At 45.7% G+C, this 19,835-nt stretch overlaps 2 protein-coding genes across 2 annotated transcripts in view; both read left to right on the forward strand.

The window, feature by feature from the left end:
• LOC309563366 (uncharacterized protein) overlaps window positions 1-2,420 on the forward strand; it is a gene marked incomplete at both ends in the record, with an annotated part of 148,511 nt that extends 146,091 nt beyond the window's left edge. The window contains 2 exon segments of the mRNA XM_082267761.1: window positions 903-1,562; window positions 1,983-2,420. Of these exon segments, the coding sequence (XP_082123887.1) occupies window positions 903-1,562; window positions 1,983-2,420 (1,098 nt within the window).
• LOC309564361 (uncharacterized protein) overlaps window positions 1-19,835 on the forward strand; it is a 1,000,117-nt gene that overhangs the window by 591,183 nt on the left and 389,099 nt on the right. The gene's annotated exons all lie outside the window — the stretch shown is intronic.

Consider the following 19,835-nt stretch of genomic DNA (forward strand, 5'->3'; position numbering starts at 1 on the left):
GTCAAAGTGAAAAAATGATGCAGCAGGCGAGTCCATTTTGGTAAAATGTCATTGCAGCAACTCAGAATGGTCCTCAGTAGTGTGTATGGCCCCCACGCAGTGGCGTACCAAGGGGGGGGGCCACGCACTGGGGGATGTCAGCCGGTGTCCTGCCCGGCGTGTTCCGTATTTCTGTGAAGGCAGCTCCTTCAGTCAGCGCTGCTGGGGGGGGGGGGGCAGAACGGCGATGGGGCCTCGGTGGGAAGAAGGGGCGGAGCCTCAGCCTCAGCAGGAAGAAGGTGAGTGCCGATTCTGCCGAAGTGTGTGTGCTGGATAGGAGGGGGATGGGGCAGCTGCATATATATCGGCAGGAGCAGATACCGGTCCTGCTGATGGGTTAAGGGCCTTCTACGGCCCTGTCCAGCTGAAACCGATTAACAACCCCCTCTGCTACTTCACTGACCAGATGAATATCCCAGGAGTTTCCCTGATTTGATGCTATACTCTGATTATAAAATGTTGAGCAGTGAATATGAGTGTGGAAAACTCTTGGTAATTTTTCTTGTCTTCTGACAGACGGACTCTGTGGTGGGAATAGAAGGACATCGGAGGAAGATGTGACTACAGAAGATAATGACATGGCATCTTCTCCAGAAGTAAATCCCGTTCCTCATAATATACATGACAGACCTCACCATTGGAGGAGATCATTGGATATGTCTAATTCTGAGGAATCTCCTGATGCTTCACATAGTCCTCTAATATCTGACAGTGCCGACGGGTGCGGGAAACCATCTCATCTCAGGGAATCTTCTTTAAACCATAAAGGGGCTCATACAGGAGAGAATTCATTGTCATGTTTAGAGTGCGGGAAATGTTTTAAAAAGAAAAGAAACCTTCATCAGCACCAGAGAATTCACACAGATGAGCTTCCCTATACATGTTCGGAGTGCGGGAAATGTTTTAAACACAAAAGAAGCCTTGTTAGCCATCACAGAATACACACAGGGGAGCGTCCCTATTCATGTTCCGAGTGCGGGAAATGTTTTAATCAAAAAGGAGGCCTTCTTAGCCATCAGAGAATACACACAGATGACTTTCCCTATTCATGTTCAGAGTGCGGGAAATGTTTTAAACACAAAAAAAGCCTTCTTAGCCATCAGAGAATGCACACAGGTGACCTTCCCTATTCATGTTCAGAGTGCGGGAAATGTTTTAATTGTAAACGAAACCTTCTTCGCCATCAGAGAATACACACGGGTGAGCTTCCTTATTCATGTTCAGAGTGTGGGAAATGTTTTAATCATAAAGGAAGCCTTCTTATCCATCAGAGAATACACACAGGTGAGCTTCCTTATTCATGTTCAGAGTGCGGGAAATGTTTTAATATTAAAGTAAACTTTCTTAACCATCAGAGAACCCACACAGGTGAGCGTCCCTATTCATGTTCAGAGTGCGGGAAATGTTTTGGTCACAAAGGACACCTTCATGAGCACCAGAGAATTCACACAGGGGAGCGTCCCTATTCATGTTCAGAGTGCAAGAAATGTTTTAATAAGAAAAGAAGCCTTCTTTACCATCAGAGAATACACACAGCTGAGGGTCCCTATTCGTGTTCTGAGTGTGGGAAATGTTTTAGTCTAAAAGGAAACCTTTTTCGGCACCAGAGAATTCACACAGGGGAGTGTCCCTATTCATGTTCAGAGTGCGGGGAAGGTTTTAATCGTGAACAAAGCCTTCTTAGGCATCAGAGAATTCATACAGGGGAGCGTCCCCATTCATGTTCAGAGTGCGGGAAAGGTTTTAATAAGAAAATAAGACTTCTTAAGCATCAGAAAATGCACACAGGTGAGCTTTCCTATTCATGTTCAAAGTGCGGGAAAAGTTTTAATGACAAAGGAACCCTTTTTCAGCACCAGAAAATTCATACAGGGGAGAGTCCCTTTTCATGTTCAGAGTGCGGGAAATGTTTTACTTGTAAACGAAACCTTCTTCACCATCAGAGAATACACACAGGTGAGCGTCCCTATTCATGTTCAGAGTGTGGGAAATGTTTTAAGGAAAAAGGAACCCTTCTTAACCATCAGAGAATACACACAGGTGAGCGTCCCTATTCATGTTCTGAGTGTGGGAAATGTTTTATTCATAAAGGAAGCCTTCTTAGCCATCAGAGAATACACACGGGTAAGTGTCCTTATTCATGTTCTGAGTGTGGGAAATGTTTTAAAGAAAAAAAAAGCCTTCTTAGCCATCAGAGAATGCACACAGGGGAGCGTCCCTATTCATGTTCTGAGTGCGGGAAATGTTTTAATCATAAAAAAAGCCTTCTTATCCATCAGAGAATACACACGGGTGAGCTTCCCTATTCATGTTCTGAGTGCGGGAAATGTTTTAATCAGAAAGGACACCTTCTTAGCCATCAAAAGAATACACACTGTTGAGCGTCCATATTCATGTGCCAGGTGTGGGAAATGTTTTAATCAGGAAAAAAACCTTGTTAGCCATCAGAGAATTCACATGGGTGAGCTTCCCTGTTCATATTCAGAGTGTGGGAATTTTTTATAGTAAAGGAAGACTTCTTAGCCATTAGAGAATACACACAGGTGAGCGTCCTTTTTAATGTTACAAGTGCGGGAAATGTTTTCCAAACAAAGGTTTATTTCTTAGAAACCAGAATGTTCATACGGGCGAGCGTCCTATTTCATGTTCAGAGTGCGGGAAATGTTTCACTCCTTATGTATGCTTCAAACAGCAAAGAATTCACACTTATATTAGAGGCTCCATTTTCATGTTCAGATTGCGGGAAAGTTTACAAATAAAGGGAATATAATGAAACATCAGAGTACACCCCCTGTTGGTACTACGGGAAATGGATGCTGGATTGTAACGGGTGGAACTGTTTAGTCCATAAACAAATGTGAAACCACCACAGTCCACTCGGGGTTGGTTTACACCCGCATCGCCCTCTGACCCACTGTGGGGTTGGCAGGCAGCTGGGAGCCCTTATGTTAACCCTTTATCTTCCATTGGTGAATCTTTTTTATTGGTTGCTTCATGTTGTTGATCCTTTTTGATTTATTGAAGTAGCCGGCTTTTTATTGGTCCAACCAATGTATGATTATTAATACATTTGACACATTTGTCAATTCTATTATAAAAGATTTAAGCTTTATTTTATTCATATCATTTACTGGGTGGTTATCGCTTATTCTGATCTTGTACAATAAAAACTCTTCGTACAATATTCGGTGCCGAGTCTTCTTTTTTACCAATGATTAGATGATCGGTGATTGGAATGTGATCAGTTCATAGAGAGTCATCCATTGGGGTTTTATTAGTGAGATGGAGAGTGGAGAATGCACCACAATGACAAGCCATTGAAGGCCCTTTCTAAAGCCCTAAACTTTTTGGCAACCTGTCTATGACATTAGTCTTCCAAACTCTATCTCGCTGAGCTAAGGGCAGAAGAGTTCCAGGAGTTCTACTCTGTCCACAGTTCCCTAACCAAAAGGAGACACCCACCACATCTTCAATCTTAATGCCCTAAATGTCCTCAGCTGGGCACAGGAGTTCTGCATGCAATCCACCAGGTCATAGCCTCTCTCTTTATCAGGGAGACTTTTTTTTTTGACCACCCCACGTATATACAGTATGTCCTGCAGCAGGGCAGCCATTCTGTGCAGAATCACTTACCTGTACATCCTCTGCATTTTCGGGTCTGGGGCCAGAAACGTTCCAGGAGTTCTACTCTGATCACAGTTCCCAAACCAAAAGGGGACATCCACCACATTTTCGATCATAAGGGGGTGGCGTGGCTAGCAAGGGCATGTGAGTGGTCGTACCTTCACAAGGTCCCCGACACTTACCCTGCACCGATCCTTCCCTCCTGCTCTGACCGGCTCACAACTGCTCTAGCCTGCAGCCCTGTGCCTCATAAAGCTTCCAGCAATGTCTTCTGATCCCCTGAAACCCAAGATGGCGCCCAGCAGCAGCGGAATGGACGTGGAGGAGGAGTGAAACACAGGGGCAACGTGAGTGGAACTCCTAAAGCCCCTAAACAGCTGGGGAAAGATCCCCCAAGAGATATCCTATTGTGTCAAAAAACTGTCAGCCTCTATAGATCAGATGGCTCAGGAGGGCTGAGTGTTCCCCTCTTCCCCAGACCCTGAGCAGTACACAGAGTCAGGAATTAATGGGGAGGAAGAACTCCTGGAAAGTATGCTAACACTGATCCCTGATCAGGGAGTGCTGGGTGCTGAAGACGCTCCACAACCCTCTCTTAGTGACATTCTGCATGCCGTGCATAAGTGCACAGCCTCCGTGGATGATTTAAAGGAACAGTTTAGGGGTCTTCGTGAGGAAGTATCTCTCCTTCATCAGGATTTGCAAAAGACTAGAGAACACACCACTGCGGCTGAAGGCAGAATTAGTGATATAGATATAACATCAAACCCCCCCCCCCCCATTGCCCGAGACGCAAAAGTGGCAGCTGAGCAAGTTGCTGCTGACAACGATAAAACTGATGACATCGAAAACCGTCTTTGTCGCAACAACGTGCGCATTATGGGGCTCCCTGAAAAGGTTGAGTGACGGGATCCTACTACATTCATTGAGAACTGGCTGCTGGAAATCTTTGGCAAGGAAGCCTTTACCTCTTTCTTTGCAGTGGAGAGGGCACACCGCACTCCACCAAGGCCTCTGGCCCCTGGAAATCAGCCCGGATGCTGAATTACAGGGTCTATGGGATTATACTGCGGCTTGCCAGAGAAAAAGTAAACATTCAATATAACGGAGTGTGGGTCTCCATCTATCCAGATTTCTCAGCGGAGGTGCAACACAGAAGGGCAAAATTTCAGGATGTGAAAAAAATTTACTGTAAAATCCTTTTCTCTGATGTCCATCGACAGACGCAGCCTCATCTTCATGAGCTGATGGGTTAGGCTGCCACCTTAGGGATTAGTCTTGGCACTACATTAGTACAAAGCTTTTAACATATACACGCCCACGGGGCTGTCCCTCCAGGCATAACCCCCACCGCCATAGCCCAGCACATCAGTTTAGTTAAAAGCAGTGAAGCATCTGCATTGCTGCGTCTGTCAATGGACATCAGAGAAAAAGATTTTGCGGTAAGATCTTACAAAAATCGTATTTTCTCTATCGTCCATTGACAGGCGCAGCCTCATCTTCATGAGCTGAGTGGGACGTCCCAAAGCAGTATAGGCATGAGGGGTGGGAAAAATGCAACCAGACAGTAATGTAAACTCCAAGAGGCTAAACCTAGCCAACCGGGCAACATGGAGCTCAACCAAACAACAAGAGCTCACCCAGGCAAAAGACCCCCAAGAGAATTAGGAAAAAACATTCTCTTATGTATAGCAGCCTGCAAAATCTTGCTTCCTGTCTGGGTTATTGGGGGTTGATTAAAATAATAATAGGTAAAAAGAAAAATGATTTTAAAAGCCATGTATATTTCATATTATGCATATAAGAGATTCTGAACAGGATGGCGTCCATCTTGTTTTTAAGGTGAAACAAAGTTCATATATATACTTGTTAAACAAAATGTCTCTCACAGGCTTACAAAGGGTCTATGGTTTCAACAGAGATCTTTGTATTTCTATGTAATCGTAAATAAGATTTCTTTTGACATATTTATCAGATAAGACTCAGTCAGTCTGGCGCTATGTTAAGGGGGGATATCTCAGTCTGTCTATAAGTATATAACAATGGACAATACCCCAGTATATTCTAGCAGACATTTAAAGATGAACCATATAAGTTTTAGAAAACATCATCATATGTAAGATGTATATTAACAATAATACATTGTATTCTTATTAATATAGAAGTGTGAACTTGATACTTCTATAATATTATATATAGAATATATATATATATATAAGTATACTTTTCTATGATGTGTAAGGACTTGTGCGTCTTAAAAACAAATTACTTCATGTTAAGGCATGTGGTAGGAGTGTTTATATAAGAATCGCTTTAGACTAGTTTAAGTGCTCAAAGGTGTCGTAAATATTACCAACCTAGACAATGTCTGACAGTCTTTGGCATGGTCAAATAAGTAATTGCTTCTCACTAGCCGACAGGTCAGTAGGTCACCAGATAACATGGTGGTAATTATGTTGCATACAAAATCTAATGAACGGTACGATACTGCCCTCTGCAGGCAAAATACCAGGTGCAGTCTTGAGATAATTTCAGATTTCCCATATAAAAATATAATATTGTGTTAAATAATATAATTATTGAGACTTCCGGTTCTGGCGCCGGATGCTGTAGTCGCGTCTTCCCTCGGCTCCCGCGGCGGGACTTAAATACCTGCTTACAAAATCAGCCCAGCGCCTCCACGAACCCCGACACAGCTCCCCGCCACCCCCGGCACCCCAACCATGGATACATTTCTGGAGAAGCCCGGGTCACGAGCGCCGCCGGGCCCTCCGCAAATCGAGGCCCCGGTCTCGGCCTACCCGCCGGAAGTGGCGGAAGCCGCGAGTATGGATACATCGGCTATCGCACCAACCGCGGTGCCCACCCTGGGGGACCCACAATCTGATCGCATCGCTCAAACAGTGGTTGCCCTCCTCTACCCCACAATCTCAGCTGCGGTGCAGACAGCGGTAGCGGCAGGAGATCAAAAAGCAGCTCTCAGACCATAACCTTAGGCTGCAGGAAGTGGAGCACAGAGTTTCTAACATAGAAGAAGAGATTTACCAGTCCCACCATTTTGAGGAAACTCAGGATAAAACAAATCAATTTATTATGCAGAAGTTGGAGGACCTTGAAAACAGATCCAGAAGGAGTAATCTCCGTTTTATTGGGATCCCTGAGACCATGCCTCCCTCCGCCATCCCCGACTTGTGTGCCAAGAAAATTCCAGAAGCTCTGGGTATTCAGGGTGTGTGTGTAGTGGAGAGGGCACATCGCATGGGAATTATGTCTTCTGATCGCCCCTCCCCGCGACCGATCATTGCAAAGTACCTCAACTATGCCGATAAATCGGCGATTCTTCAGCGATTCCGACAGTCCAAATCCTTCCAGCTCGACGGAATGAAGATCCTCATCTTTGCTGATTACTCGGTGGAGGTGGCCAAAAAGCGCAAAGCTTTCCAGTCTATCTGTTCAAAACTTCACCATGCGCAGATCAAATTTACTCTGGCATATCCAGCCACCCTTCGCCTGCGATCCCCATCCGGCGAACAACTGTCCTTCCAGGACCCCTCGGAAGCGGAATCCTTCCTGCGCTCCCAGCATCTGGATGATCCTGATTCCCTGGCATCTAAACCCTCCTCAGTCCCTCGTCCTTTCGATCAACGGAGCCCCCGCAAGGACTCTCCTAAGCGGCAAAGGTACTCGGAGGTGGTGTCCGGTCATCGCTCGCATCTGCCACGTTGATCTCTTCGGACAGTAAGATCTAGACTGTACTTGTTCTACACTTTTTTTCAGGAATGATTCTGGGTGTTGACCCACTGTATTATTGCAGTAAGGGTCAATGTGGGCAGCCTGAGGTACGTCCACTGAAATTGGTTTATGAGCCACAATGCGGCTGATTTATTGTTACTTGTATGCACTCCTAAAATTCCCTGCCGCTGAAGTTTTTCTCGTTTATTTTTAAGGTTATGCTATATTCGGCCTTCTACTGTTTGCGAACGCTGTTTATGTGACCCTTCCGGGTGGTCCCCGTTTAGGCTGATCCACTCCTGTCACCATCCATCTGATCATGGCGCTTGGGGAGAGCAGTCACATGGACCTGCCTGAGTCTGGCCAAGGGTTAGTCGCCCCCCCACATTACAGCGTCCGGAAAAAAGTGAAGTCGCATAATGTGCTCTTTCTGTTTCTCGTATTGTCTGCTATGTTTCTGGATACATTTCTGTTGTTTTTCCCATCCTTCCCTTGCTACCCCGGATCCACGGTTGGATCATTCTTCCCCCCCTTCTTGTCACCTGTCAGTAATTGTCAACCTGCCCGCGGCCACATTTAAACTGCAGATCCCTGCCTCAGCCCCTGTACCTTTTATCACCTTCATAGTACCGACTACATGCCCCCCTTTATTTAAACCTCCATGAAAGTTATTTCCTGGAATGTTAGGGGTTTGAGATCCCCCATCAAGAGGATGAAGGTCCTGAGACACCTTAAGCGGCTTGGGGCCGACATCGCCCTCATCCAAGAATCCCATCTACCAGCGGAAGATTTTTTCCGCATGCGAAAGCTGTGGGTGGGTGCGGTTCTTGGTTCGGCGGCGAGGGGGCGTAAAGCCGGAGTGCTTATACTGATCCACAAGCGCCTCTCCTGCGACGTTTTGTCCCATAACACTGACGACCAGGGTAGATTTATCTCAGCCCATATCAAACTCGGTAATAGAGAGCTTTTGCTCTCAAATGTATACACTCCCAACAGCCCTGACCAGCCTTTTTACAGGGACCTGTCCTCTTTTCTTCTCCGCTCACCAACGGTCCCTCACTTGATCGGCGGCGACTTCAATTCCACCATGGACCCTCTACTTGACAAATCGAACGGTAAACCCAGTGCCCTGCGTCGATCTACGCCGTCGGTCTCCCCCTTGGCTGCACTGGTAGAATCCCTGGGCCTATCTGATATTTGGCGTCTCTCTCACCCCTGTGATAGGGATTATACTTTTTACTCCCATCCACATAACGTTTTTACGCGTATTGATTATTTTTTTTGCTCGGACGCTATTACCCCACGCATAGAAGACCCTACAATCCACGACATCTCCGACCATGCCCCTATTTCGCTGACACTTGACCCCCCGGATAGACAGAGTGAGTCCCCTCTCTGGAGATTCCCTGGCTATCTCAATGGAAACACAGACTTTCGCTCCTACTTGACCCAAGCCTGGTCCGAATACTCTGCAGACAACGCTATCCACGCCTCTGACCCTAACCTTTTCTGGGAGGCCGGTAAGGCCTTCCTGAGAGGCAAAATCATCTCCTATGCCTCAGCATACAAAAAATCGACTAACCAGCACTACCGTTTAGCTAGTGACCGCCTACGCTGTGCCCAACGAGATCTCCTCTCACATGACTCACCACCTCATAAAGAGGAATGGAAAAAGGCCAAACACGCCTTTGACTTGTGGGCAGACAAACTCGAGCATTTGAAACACGCACACTTTTCAGCCACCCTACACAAATTTGGCAACAAGGCAGGGAAGTTGCTCTCGAGACTCTGCAGTGCCCCCTACAAACCCACCCATATCACCTCTCTTAGAGACCACACGGGTACGGTTAATTCGTCTCCATCAGGGGTGAAAGGTATAATTCACAAGTTCTACACTTCTCTTTACTCCGCTGACACCTTTGATGCTGCCCAAGCCAAATTTTTCCTAGATAGGGTGACGCTCCCCGCAATCTCCGCAGCCCACCTGGAATTGTTGAATGCTCCAATCTCTCTATTAGAAATCCAGAACACCATTAAAAGTATAGCCCCCAGTAAGGCTCCTGGCCCGGATGGCCTTACAGGTGACTTTTATAAAACTGCTTTGGATAGCGTGGCGCCCACTTTGCTGGAAGTTTATTCTTCCATCTGGTTGGGCGGTTCCTATCCCCCTACCGGCAACCAAGCGGTGATTAAACTTTTGGCCAAGAAAGGCAAAGACCCCCTAGAACCTGGATCCTATAGACCAATATCCCTCCTTAATTTGGATGTTAAGATCTTGTCTAAGATTGTTGCATCTAGACTGGCCCAAATCATGCCTTCATTGATACACCCGGCACAATCAGGCTTCACCAAGGGCAGATCAGCTGCCTCTAATCTCCGCAAAGTGCTATTAGCCCTGGACCAGGCTAGAGTTCAATCGGTGGAGGACTTGGCGATCATAACCCTGGACGCGGAGAAAGCCTTTGACAACGTTAACTTTGAGTGGCTGTCGATGGTCCTTACAGCCTTTGGCTTCTCTGGTCCTTTTACACATGTTGTCAAGGCCATGTATGCTTCTCCAGCGGCCAGGCTCTGGGTGGCCGGGTCCCTCACCGAGGAATTCCGTCTATATAAGGGCACGAGACAGGGCTGCCCCCTGTCACCGTTGCTCTTCAACTTAGCACTGGAACCCCTCTCCAGATACCTCCTTGACGTGGCTCCACTCCATGGGATTATACTTGGCTCACAGGAACTCCGCATATCTCTTTTTGCGGACGATATACTGATTTTTACCCGTAACCCCGCCTTAGATATGCGCACCATCATCTCTATTTTTGATCGTTTTAAAACCTGCTCGGGCCTTCGAATTAATTATACCAAAAGTGAAATACTCCCCTTAGGCCCCCACCCCACTCCAGCTTGGGCACCTTCCTCCCCTTTTACTTTGGCGTCCTCGCATATAACCTACCTGGGTATAAAGATTGGCAAACTTCCTTCCTCCATCTATACCCTGAACTACCCCCCACTTTTTAAGAAACTCTGCCAAGAACTTGATAGTTGGATGGATCTGCCTCTTTCGCTCTTGGGTTGGTGTCACCTGGTTAAGATGGTCAGTTTTGCCCGACTTTTGTATCCAATGCAAACAATTCCTCTGCTGATTAAACACAAGGACACTAAACAAATAAATAAAGCCATCTCTAAATTTCTTTGGAAGGGCAAAAGACCACGAATCTCTTCTAAAAAACTACACCTTCCCAGGAGCGAGGGGGGGCATAAACCTGCCAGATGTTAGGCTATATAATCTCTCTTGTTTGCTCAGTAGAATGCGCCTTCACAGGGAAAGGAGGAACCTGACCCTTGAAGTGAATAAGTCTCTGATCACTCCCCTCTGGTGGTGTGGTTACGAGCTTGGCCCCCCTCTTCACTACTTAGGGACCCTTGGAAGCTGAATGACTTTTGGCTGCAACTTTTTCCCTCGCATGATAAAGAAGTTACACAAATACAGCATTTTTTTACTCTAACCCCCTGCCTGGGAATGAGTTGACGTGTTGGGAGGCCTTCAAGACTTCAAGGCAGGGGGACCGTTATGTGCAGAATCACATACTGTACCTGTACCTCATCTGCATTTCCAGGTCTGAGGAGCGTACTTGCACCACCAGCACCTAGTTCCCGCTGGACACAGCGGGAGCCAATCAGCAATCTTTCCTGAGAGAAGCAGAACAGTGGTCTGCCAATAAAAACAAGGCAGATCGTCGTAGGGAAGATGGAGATCCTGTGGTTCTGCTAATGGAGAAAGGAGATATTGGCGCAGAGTTTATATATAGTCCAGCCAGCAATAACTATCTAAAAATAGCAATGATCAGGGTAGAGGGTAATCCAGAAAACGTCACTGGTCTTTGGTTATGGGGGCACAATAAAGGAATGCACGGTACCACCTATGTCTGCTGTCGTTGTAACTGGCTCTGTATAGACCAAGAGGAAAGGCCTGTAGAAGGAGGCAAATACTCTTGATTGCCTAACTCTTCTCATCTGGTACCTCCTATCCTTCCGCTGACGTCACTTCCGCTGTGCCTTCCTTGCTGGTTAGCGTTGCTTCTTGGGTCTCCTCCAGGCTCCCGAGCCAGCCATCTCTCTGCCCAGCAGCCGGAACAAATGACAGCGGTGCTGCAGGACAGTTCTAGGAGGATCCACAGACTCTTGACACCAGATGAGCACTTGTATATTTTACCTCTTGTGAGTGTTTTTAATCCTTCACTATTAAAACCCTTTAACTGGGATACTACACTTAGCTGGTGCTTCCTGTAGGGTTGCTGCCCATCCAGGATTCACCTGGACAGTTCGGGTTTGGAATCATGTGTCCGAGTTTCAGGCCACCTGAAACCGGGACACAATATTCATAATGAACTGTGGCTCCCCAAGTACCACAACCCCTGAGTGCATAGATGTGCACACCGGCCTCACCCCCATACACGGACTGGAGAGGAGAAAGGGCTTGATCTATTCCTCCTCCTCTCACCCCTACCCCTCTGTCTGCCCACCCACACTCCAATCCCTGGCGTTCTGTGCTTCAGGAAAGGGATGTGTGGGCTGGAAGTATGAAGCTCAGCAACCAGCAGATACATCATGGATGAAAGGCTTCGATGCCTGAGCCTCCATCCTCAGGGGAGTGAGCTCACCATCCAATGTCTATGACTGAAGTCTCCACCCTCTCCCTTCTCTTTTGTGCCTCCAAGTGAGTGGGTACACTAAGGTAAGGTTTAAGGGGTGCCTTGTAGACTCTGATGAAAGGGGGGCTTTGGGAACCCTAATTAAAGGGAGAATGCTGTGAACTCTGATGTAAGTGGGAGGTTTGGTCAGCAGAAACCCCCTTAGAGTTCCCCTTTACATCTGAGTCCACAGCGCTCCCCCTTAAAAATAAAATGTTGCTGTGCGCGGCTAAAGTGTTTGAATTTGACTTAACCGCTTGCCGACCGCCCGCCGCAGATATATTGCGGCAGGCTGGCTCGGCTTTGCAAATCGATGTAGGGGTACGTCGGTTCATGGCAGCGGTGCTGAGGGCGAGCACGTGCCAATGGCGGCATGCTCCCACCCCCACTAGGCAGCGGGGATTCTGATCTATGAGACTGGTGGCCCCAATTGTCACCGGGCACCTGCAATTGCTCCCCGCTGAGAGAGAAGGACGGTCAGCTATTGTAAACACAGCTGACTGTTCTTCTCTCTGAAATGATCACAGAGCACCTGTGATCCCCCTATATAGTAACACAGGTCTCTATGGTCATTTCACACGTCCCTCCCCCATACAGTTAGAAAACACTTTGATTGCCCCTGGGTTAACGCCTTCCCTGCCAGTGTCATTATTACAGTGACAGTACATATTTTTAGCACTGATTACTGTAGTAATGTCACTGGTCTCCCCCAAAAGTTTCAAAAATGTCAGTTAGGGGTCCACCCTGTCCGCCCCAATGTCGCAGTCCCGCTAACAATCGCAGATCGCCGCCATTATTAGTAAAAATTTAATAAATAAATACATTTAAAAAAGACATAAATCTTTCCCCTAGTTTGTAGACGCGATAACTTTTGCGCAAACCAACCAAACCATGCTTATTGCGATTTTTTTTTACCAAAAATATGTAGCAGATTACAAATTGGTCTAAAAGGATAAAAAAAAAAATTTTTATTTTTTGTTTTTGGGAATGTTATATAGCAGAAAGTGAAAAATTTGATTTTTTTACATTTTTTTATTGGATGTTTTTTAGCAGAAAGTAAAAAATATTGTTTTATAGAACAAAAAATGAAAATCGCAGAGGTGATCAAATACCACCAAAAGAAACCTCTATTTGTGGGGGAAAAAAAAGGACATTAATTTTATATGGGTAAAGCGTTGCATGACCGCGCAATTGTCAGTTAAAGTAACACAGTGCGCCATTGTTAGTGTCAGTGGGTCTCATTGTTGGTGCCAATGGGAAGAATTGTGCCCCAAGGGCCAGATAAAAGCACACAAACGGAATCTGGCCCCTGTTTGGAGACCACTGTTCTAGACATGTCTATCTGCCCAGTTCCATTCCAGTTCCCAACAACACAACATTGTGTCATTGTGGGACAATTTGGTCCAATCTGTGGACAGTCCAGGTCACCTGGCACTTAAAACCAGGTTGTCCCTGACCTGTACCTCTCCACCAATAAAAGAGAACATACCCAACCTTTATTATATGTTAGAGTTAGGATAAAAATAAAAATTGGAACGTGATGCATCCTTCCAGTTTTTCAACTCTTTTTCAAAATCCCGGGAGGCATTACATTGAGCTTAAGTATGTGCTTCAAACATTAGGGGTTTATCCATTTCTCAGGTCCAGTCTCTGAGGGTAGGAGGACTGGGTGAAACCCAACGTGAGGCTATCAGCTTATGGGCTACAGTATAAAAAGTGATCTCGTAATAGCCACAACCTGGTCATGATCCATTTTGGGTATAATCTACGTACCCCAGAAGAAATAGAACGGGATCCAGACCTAAGACAACCTCTGGATATGACGCAGAGCACTTAACTTCTGCGGTCAACCATGGCGAGGCCTGTTCTGAGTGGAACCTGTCCTGTTAAATCACTTTATGGTCTTGGCCACCGTGCTACAGCTCAGTTTCAGGGTCTTGGCAATCTTCTTATAGCCTAGGCCAGTGATGGCGAACCATGGCACCCCAGATGTTTTGCAACTACATTTCCCATGATGCTTATGCACTCTGGAGTGTAGCTGAGCATCATGGGAAATGTAGTTCCAAAACATCTGGGGTGCCAAGGTTCGCCATCACTGGCCTAGGCCATCTTTATGTAGAGCAATAATTCTTTTTTTTCAGGTCAGGTCCTCAGAGAGTTCTTTGCCATGAGGTGCCATGTTGAACTTCCAATGACCACTATGAGAGAGTGAGAGCGATAACACCAAATTTAACACACCTGCTCCCCATTCACACCTGAGACCTTATAACACTAACGAGTCACATGACACCGGGGAGGGAAAATGACTAATTGGGCCCAATTTGGACATTTTTACTTAGGGGTCTACTGACTTTTGTTGCCAGCGGTTTAGACATTAATGGCTGTGTGTTGAGTTGGTCTGAGGGGACAGCAAATGTACACTGTTATACAAGCTGTACACTCACTACTTTACATTGTAGCAAAGTGTAATTTCTTCAGTGTTGTCACATGAAAAGATAGAATAAAATAGTTACACAAATGTGAGGGGTGTACTTACTTTTGTCAGATACTGTACTCTTTGATCGCCTCTATGGCCTTGGAGGACCGGAACGGCATCATGACCTTCCTTCTGGTCCAGGCTGGAAGTAAATCATTCTTTTTAAGTTTTGTTTTTTTCATCTTTTGCTTTCAAAGTTAAAGAAGAGATTTGGGGGCTTTTTGACCCCGAGATGTCTCCATAAAGAGTACCTGTCATCCGTATTTCTATTACAAGGGATGTTTATATTCCCTGTATTAGGAATATAAGTGATGAAGGAAAAAGGGACAGAGTAAAGATAAAAAGTAAAAAAAAACAATAAGTAAAAAATGTAAAGAGCCCCCCCGTCCCTCCGTGCTCGCGGGCAGAAGCAAACGCATACATAAGTTGCGCACGCATATGTAAACAGTATTCACACCACACATGTGAGGTATCACCATGAACAGTAGATCGAGAGCAAAAATTCTAGCGCTAGATCTTCTGTGTGACTCCAAACAGGTAACCTGTGAAGGCTTTTTAAAAGTATCGTAGTTTGTCGCTATTCTACGAGTGTGCGCAATTTAAAAGCATGACATGTTAGGTATCTATTTACTCTGCGTAACATCATCTTTCACATTATACAAAAAAACTGAGGTTTAGGGATATTGTGTTTTTTTTCCCCAAAAAATGTTTTTTTGCAAAACCGCTGCGCAAATACCGTGTGACATAAAAAAATTACAACTATCCCCATTTATTTCTCTTGGACCTCTGCTAAAAAAATTGTATAATGTTTGGGGGTTCTAAGTAGTTTTCTAGCAAGAAATACTGATACTGTTCGGAAGAAGATGAAAGGAGAACACCCTGAAGGCCAGTCCTGAAAAGTTACCTGTTAGAGCAAATAACCAAAACGTCACTGAAAGAGAATTTAGCAAGAGTTCTTCTTTAATAGTTTAATTGAGCAAGAGTTCATCCATTTTGATATTAGAAGACATATTGTGAACATTGAAATAATAAGTGTATGTCTCATGTATTTTGCTTAGAACGAGATAGAATTATTAGTTAGAACTTTGTTTGGCCCTTATCTTGTCCTTCCCGAGAAACAATAGCTGTACAGTTTGTACACAGCTGGTTTCTGGTGAGAAACAAGCTTGAACCAATTTTCCTTTTCTTTACAGAAAGACACACATGATACAATGTATATTCGTGGGAACACTTCAAGGGGGCGTATCTGTATTCTCATTGTTCTGCTGTTCTAGACATATTATCATATAAGCTGTGTGAAAATAAATCTTTGGTCAGAGGACTTTGAGCAATTGAACGCTGCATGTGTCTCTTAGTTCAGAGTAATCTCCGAGCCCGCTGGGACTTTTGGTACAACCGGGGCAGGCAATCAGGCCTATACTTCGCTGGGAGTGATCTAATGCCAACAGTAATGGAGGTCCCAACCAAGATGGTCAACAACGCCCATGTCCGGTAAGTGTTGAAATTTTCCTATGCCTTACCGTGACCTCTGGGTCAACGACCATATAGTCTAGAGCATGGGTGTCCAACCTTTTGGCCTCTCTGGGCCACATTGAGTGTAGAGAAATTTTCTCGGGCCGCATATAAAATATAGACTATAGTTAAGGCATGTAATAAAATTCCGCCGCGCCCCCCACACTAATTTAACACAACTAGAGGATTATCAAATTAAATGGAATCAGTATAGAGAGGTTTACTTCTTCTGAGAGACCATAAAGGAACACTCTAACCACCATGACCACTTCAGTGATTTGAAGTGGTCATGGTGGTAGGAGTCAGAAACACTGCACATGCTCGCCCCCCCTCAACCTCTGCCTCCCGTTAGTTGGAAGCTGCTGTGGCCATGCCCCCGACCCGACTTCCTTCCTCCCCAGCAAAAAAAGATTGTCAGGGGGCAGTGGGCCGCATTGCTTGCGGTTCTGGGCCGCATGCGGCCCTCGGGCTGCAGGTTGGACATGCCTGGTCTAGAGTAATACCTGTTGGCTGTATAGACGTGCTAAGTGTTCTGGGAACACTAAATAGGCCCTTGGAGGGTCCCAGGTCCTGGGTGACCTGATAGATTTATGTTTATAGGTTTCCAAAACCTAAGTGTTCTGGGAACACTAAAGAGGCCCTTGGAGGGTCCCAGGTCCTGGGTGACCTGATAGGTTGTGGAAACCTATAGACATAGATTGAATCTATGAAATCTTAAAATATTATAAACAGTACTGTGAAAATTGACTGACCAGTTGTAATCCACGAGACTCAGAACAAGTATTTGACCCCTTTGCAAAACATGACTTGGTACTTGGTGGCAAAACCCTTGTTGGCAATCACAGAGTTCAGACATTTCTTGTAGTTGGCCACCAGGTTTTCACACATCTCAGGAGGGATTTTGTCCCACTCCTCTTTGCAGATCCTCTCCAAGTCATTAAGGTTTTGAAGCTGAGGTTTGGTAACTCAAACCTTCAGCTCCCTCCATAAATTTTCCATGGGATTAAGGTCTGGAGACTGGCTAGGCCACTCCGGGACCTTAATGTGCTTCTTGAGCCACTCCTTTGTTGCCTTGGCTGTGTGTTTGAGTCATTGTTATGCTGAAATACCCATCCATGACCCATTCTCAATGCCCTGGCTGAGGGAAGGAGGTTCTCCCCCAAGATTTGACGGCACATGGCCCTGTCCATCGTCCCTTTGATGCGATGAAGTGTCCTGTCCCCTTAGCAGAAAAACAACCCCAAAGGATAATGTTTCCACCTCCATGTTTGACGGTGTGGATGATGTTCTTGGGGTCAAAGGCAGCATTCCTCCTCCTCCAACACGGTGAGTTGAGTTGATGCCAGAGTTCGATTTTGGTCTCATCTGAGCAAAAACCTTTCACCCAGTTCTCCTCTGAGCCATTCAGATGTTCATTAGCAAACTTCAGATGGCCTGTACATGGGCTTTCTTGAGCAGGGGGACCTTGTGGACGCTGCAGGATTTCAGTCCTTTACCGCGTAGTGTGTTACCAATTGTTTTCTTGGTGACTATGGTCCCAGCTGCCTTGAGATCATTAAGATTCTACCATGTAGTTCTGGGCTGATTCCTCACCATTCTTATGCTCATTGAAACTTCACGAGGTGAGATCTTGCATAGAGCCCCAGACCGAGGGATATGGATTTATTTTGTATTTTGTGTATCTTCTATTTGTAAAGGCGAAAGATTTATTCGATCTGAAGAGAAACCAGAGTATATATCTTCTATTTGTAATATATATTCATAATGCTTCACATGCAATATGAAAAATATGGCTATTTCTTACCATAGTCCTGACAACCCTCTACCCTGATCATTGGTATTTTTAGATATTTATTGCTGGCTGGACTATATATAAACTCTGTGCGCCAGTATCTCCTTCCTCCATTAGCAGAAACATAGGATTTCCATCTTCCCTACTAACAGAACGGCGATCTGCCTTGTCTACATTGGCAGACAACTGTTCTGCCTCTCTCAGGAATGATTGTTGGGTGCCAAGAGACACTGTGCCTGCCAGACGCGCTGATTGGCTACCGCTGTGTCCAGCGAGAGCTGGGCGCAGGCGGCGTGTCTGCATGCCCCAGACCAGGAAAAGCAGATGATGTACAGGTACGTCATACTGCGCAGAACGGCCACCTACCGCAGTACATGTATGTGGGGTGGTGAAAGCACAAAGTCTCCTTGATAAAGAGGCTATGACCTGGTGGATTGCATGCAGAACTCCTGGGTCCAGCTGAGGGCATTGAGGACCTCCTGTGCCCAGCTGAGGACATTTAGGGCCTTAAGATGTGGTGGATGTCCACTTTTGGTTTGGGAACTGTGATAAGAGTAGAACTCCTTGGATTGTTCTGGCCCCAGAACCGGAAATGCAGATGACGTACAGGTACGCGATTCTGTCCAGAACTGCCGCCCTGCCACAGTATAAGGAAGTGGGGTGGTCAAAAAATAAAACCTCTCCCTGCTAAAGAGAGAGGCTATGACTTGGTGTATTACATGCAGAGCTCCTGTTCCCAGCTGAGGACATTTAGGACCTTAAGATTGAAGATGTGGTGGATTTCTCCTTTTGGTTTAGGAACTGTGGACAGAGAAGAACTCCTGGAACTCTTCTGGCCTTGGCTCCGTGAGATAGAGTTTGGAAGACTAATGTCATAGACAGGTTGCCAAAAAGTTTAGGGCTTTAGAAAGGGTCTGCAATGGCTTGTCAATGTGGTGCCTTCTCCACTCTCCATCTCACTAATAAAACCCCAATGGATGACTCTCTATGAACTGATCACATTCCAATCACCGATCATCTAATCATTGGTAAAAAAAGAAGACTCGGCACAGAATATTGTACGAAGCGTTTTTATTGTACAAGATCAGAATAAGCGATTACCACACAGTAAATGATATGAATAAAATAAAGCTTAAATCTTTTATAATAGAATCAACAAATGTGTTAAATGTATTAATAATCATACATTGGTTGGACCAATAAAAAGCCGGCTACTTCAATAAATCAAGCTCATGTATTGTCATGATTGTCCATCTGTTGCCCCCTGTAATATGATGATTGCCCACTTGTTGCCCCATGTATCGTCATGATTTCCTGCCTGTTGCCTCATGTGGAGAGGGATCGGTAAAGGTAGACAGTTAAGTCATGATTTTACCACCCCCTTAAGCTTAAATGGCAGCCGGATGGGGCGGTACACATGGCACTGCAATTTGCGGCTGCTGCAAACCTCACACAGCCGGTCACATTGGGCAATGCTATTCAACTGAATGGGGTTGTGCCGCAACAGCCACGATGCATATGGTTGCGGTGTACTGGCGTGGGCTTTACAGGATTAACATAAGGGCTCCCAGCTGCCTGCCAACCCCACAGCGGGTCAGAGGGCGATGCGGGTGTAAACCAACCCCGAGTGGACTGTGGCAGTTTCACATTTGTTTATGGACTAAACAGTTCCACCCGTTACAATCCAGCGTCCATTTCCCGTAGTACCAGCAGGGGGTGCACTCTGATGTTTCATTATAATTCCTTTATTTTTAAACTTTCCCGCACTCTGAACATGAAAACGGAGCCTCTAATATAAGTGTGAATTCTTTGCCGTTTGAAACGTACATAAGGGGTGAAACATTTCCCGCACTCTGAACATGAAATAGGACGCTCGCCCATATGAACTTTCTGGTTTCTAAGAAATAAACCTTTGTTTGGAAAACATTTCCCGCGCTTGTAATATTAAAAAGGCCGCTCACCTGTGTGTAAGTAG

This window comes from Pelophylax lessonae (genome assembly GCF_965119305.1).
Source record: "Pelophylax lessonae genome assembly, chromosome: 9".
NCBI lineage: Eukaryota > Metazoa > Chordata > Amphibia > Anura > Ranidae > Pelophylax > Pelophylax lessonae.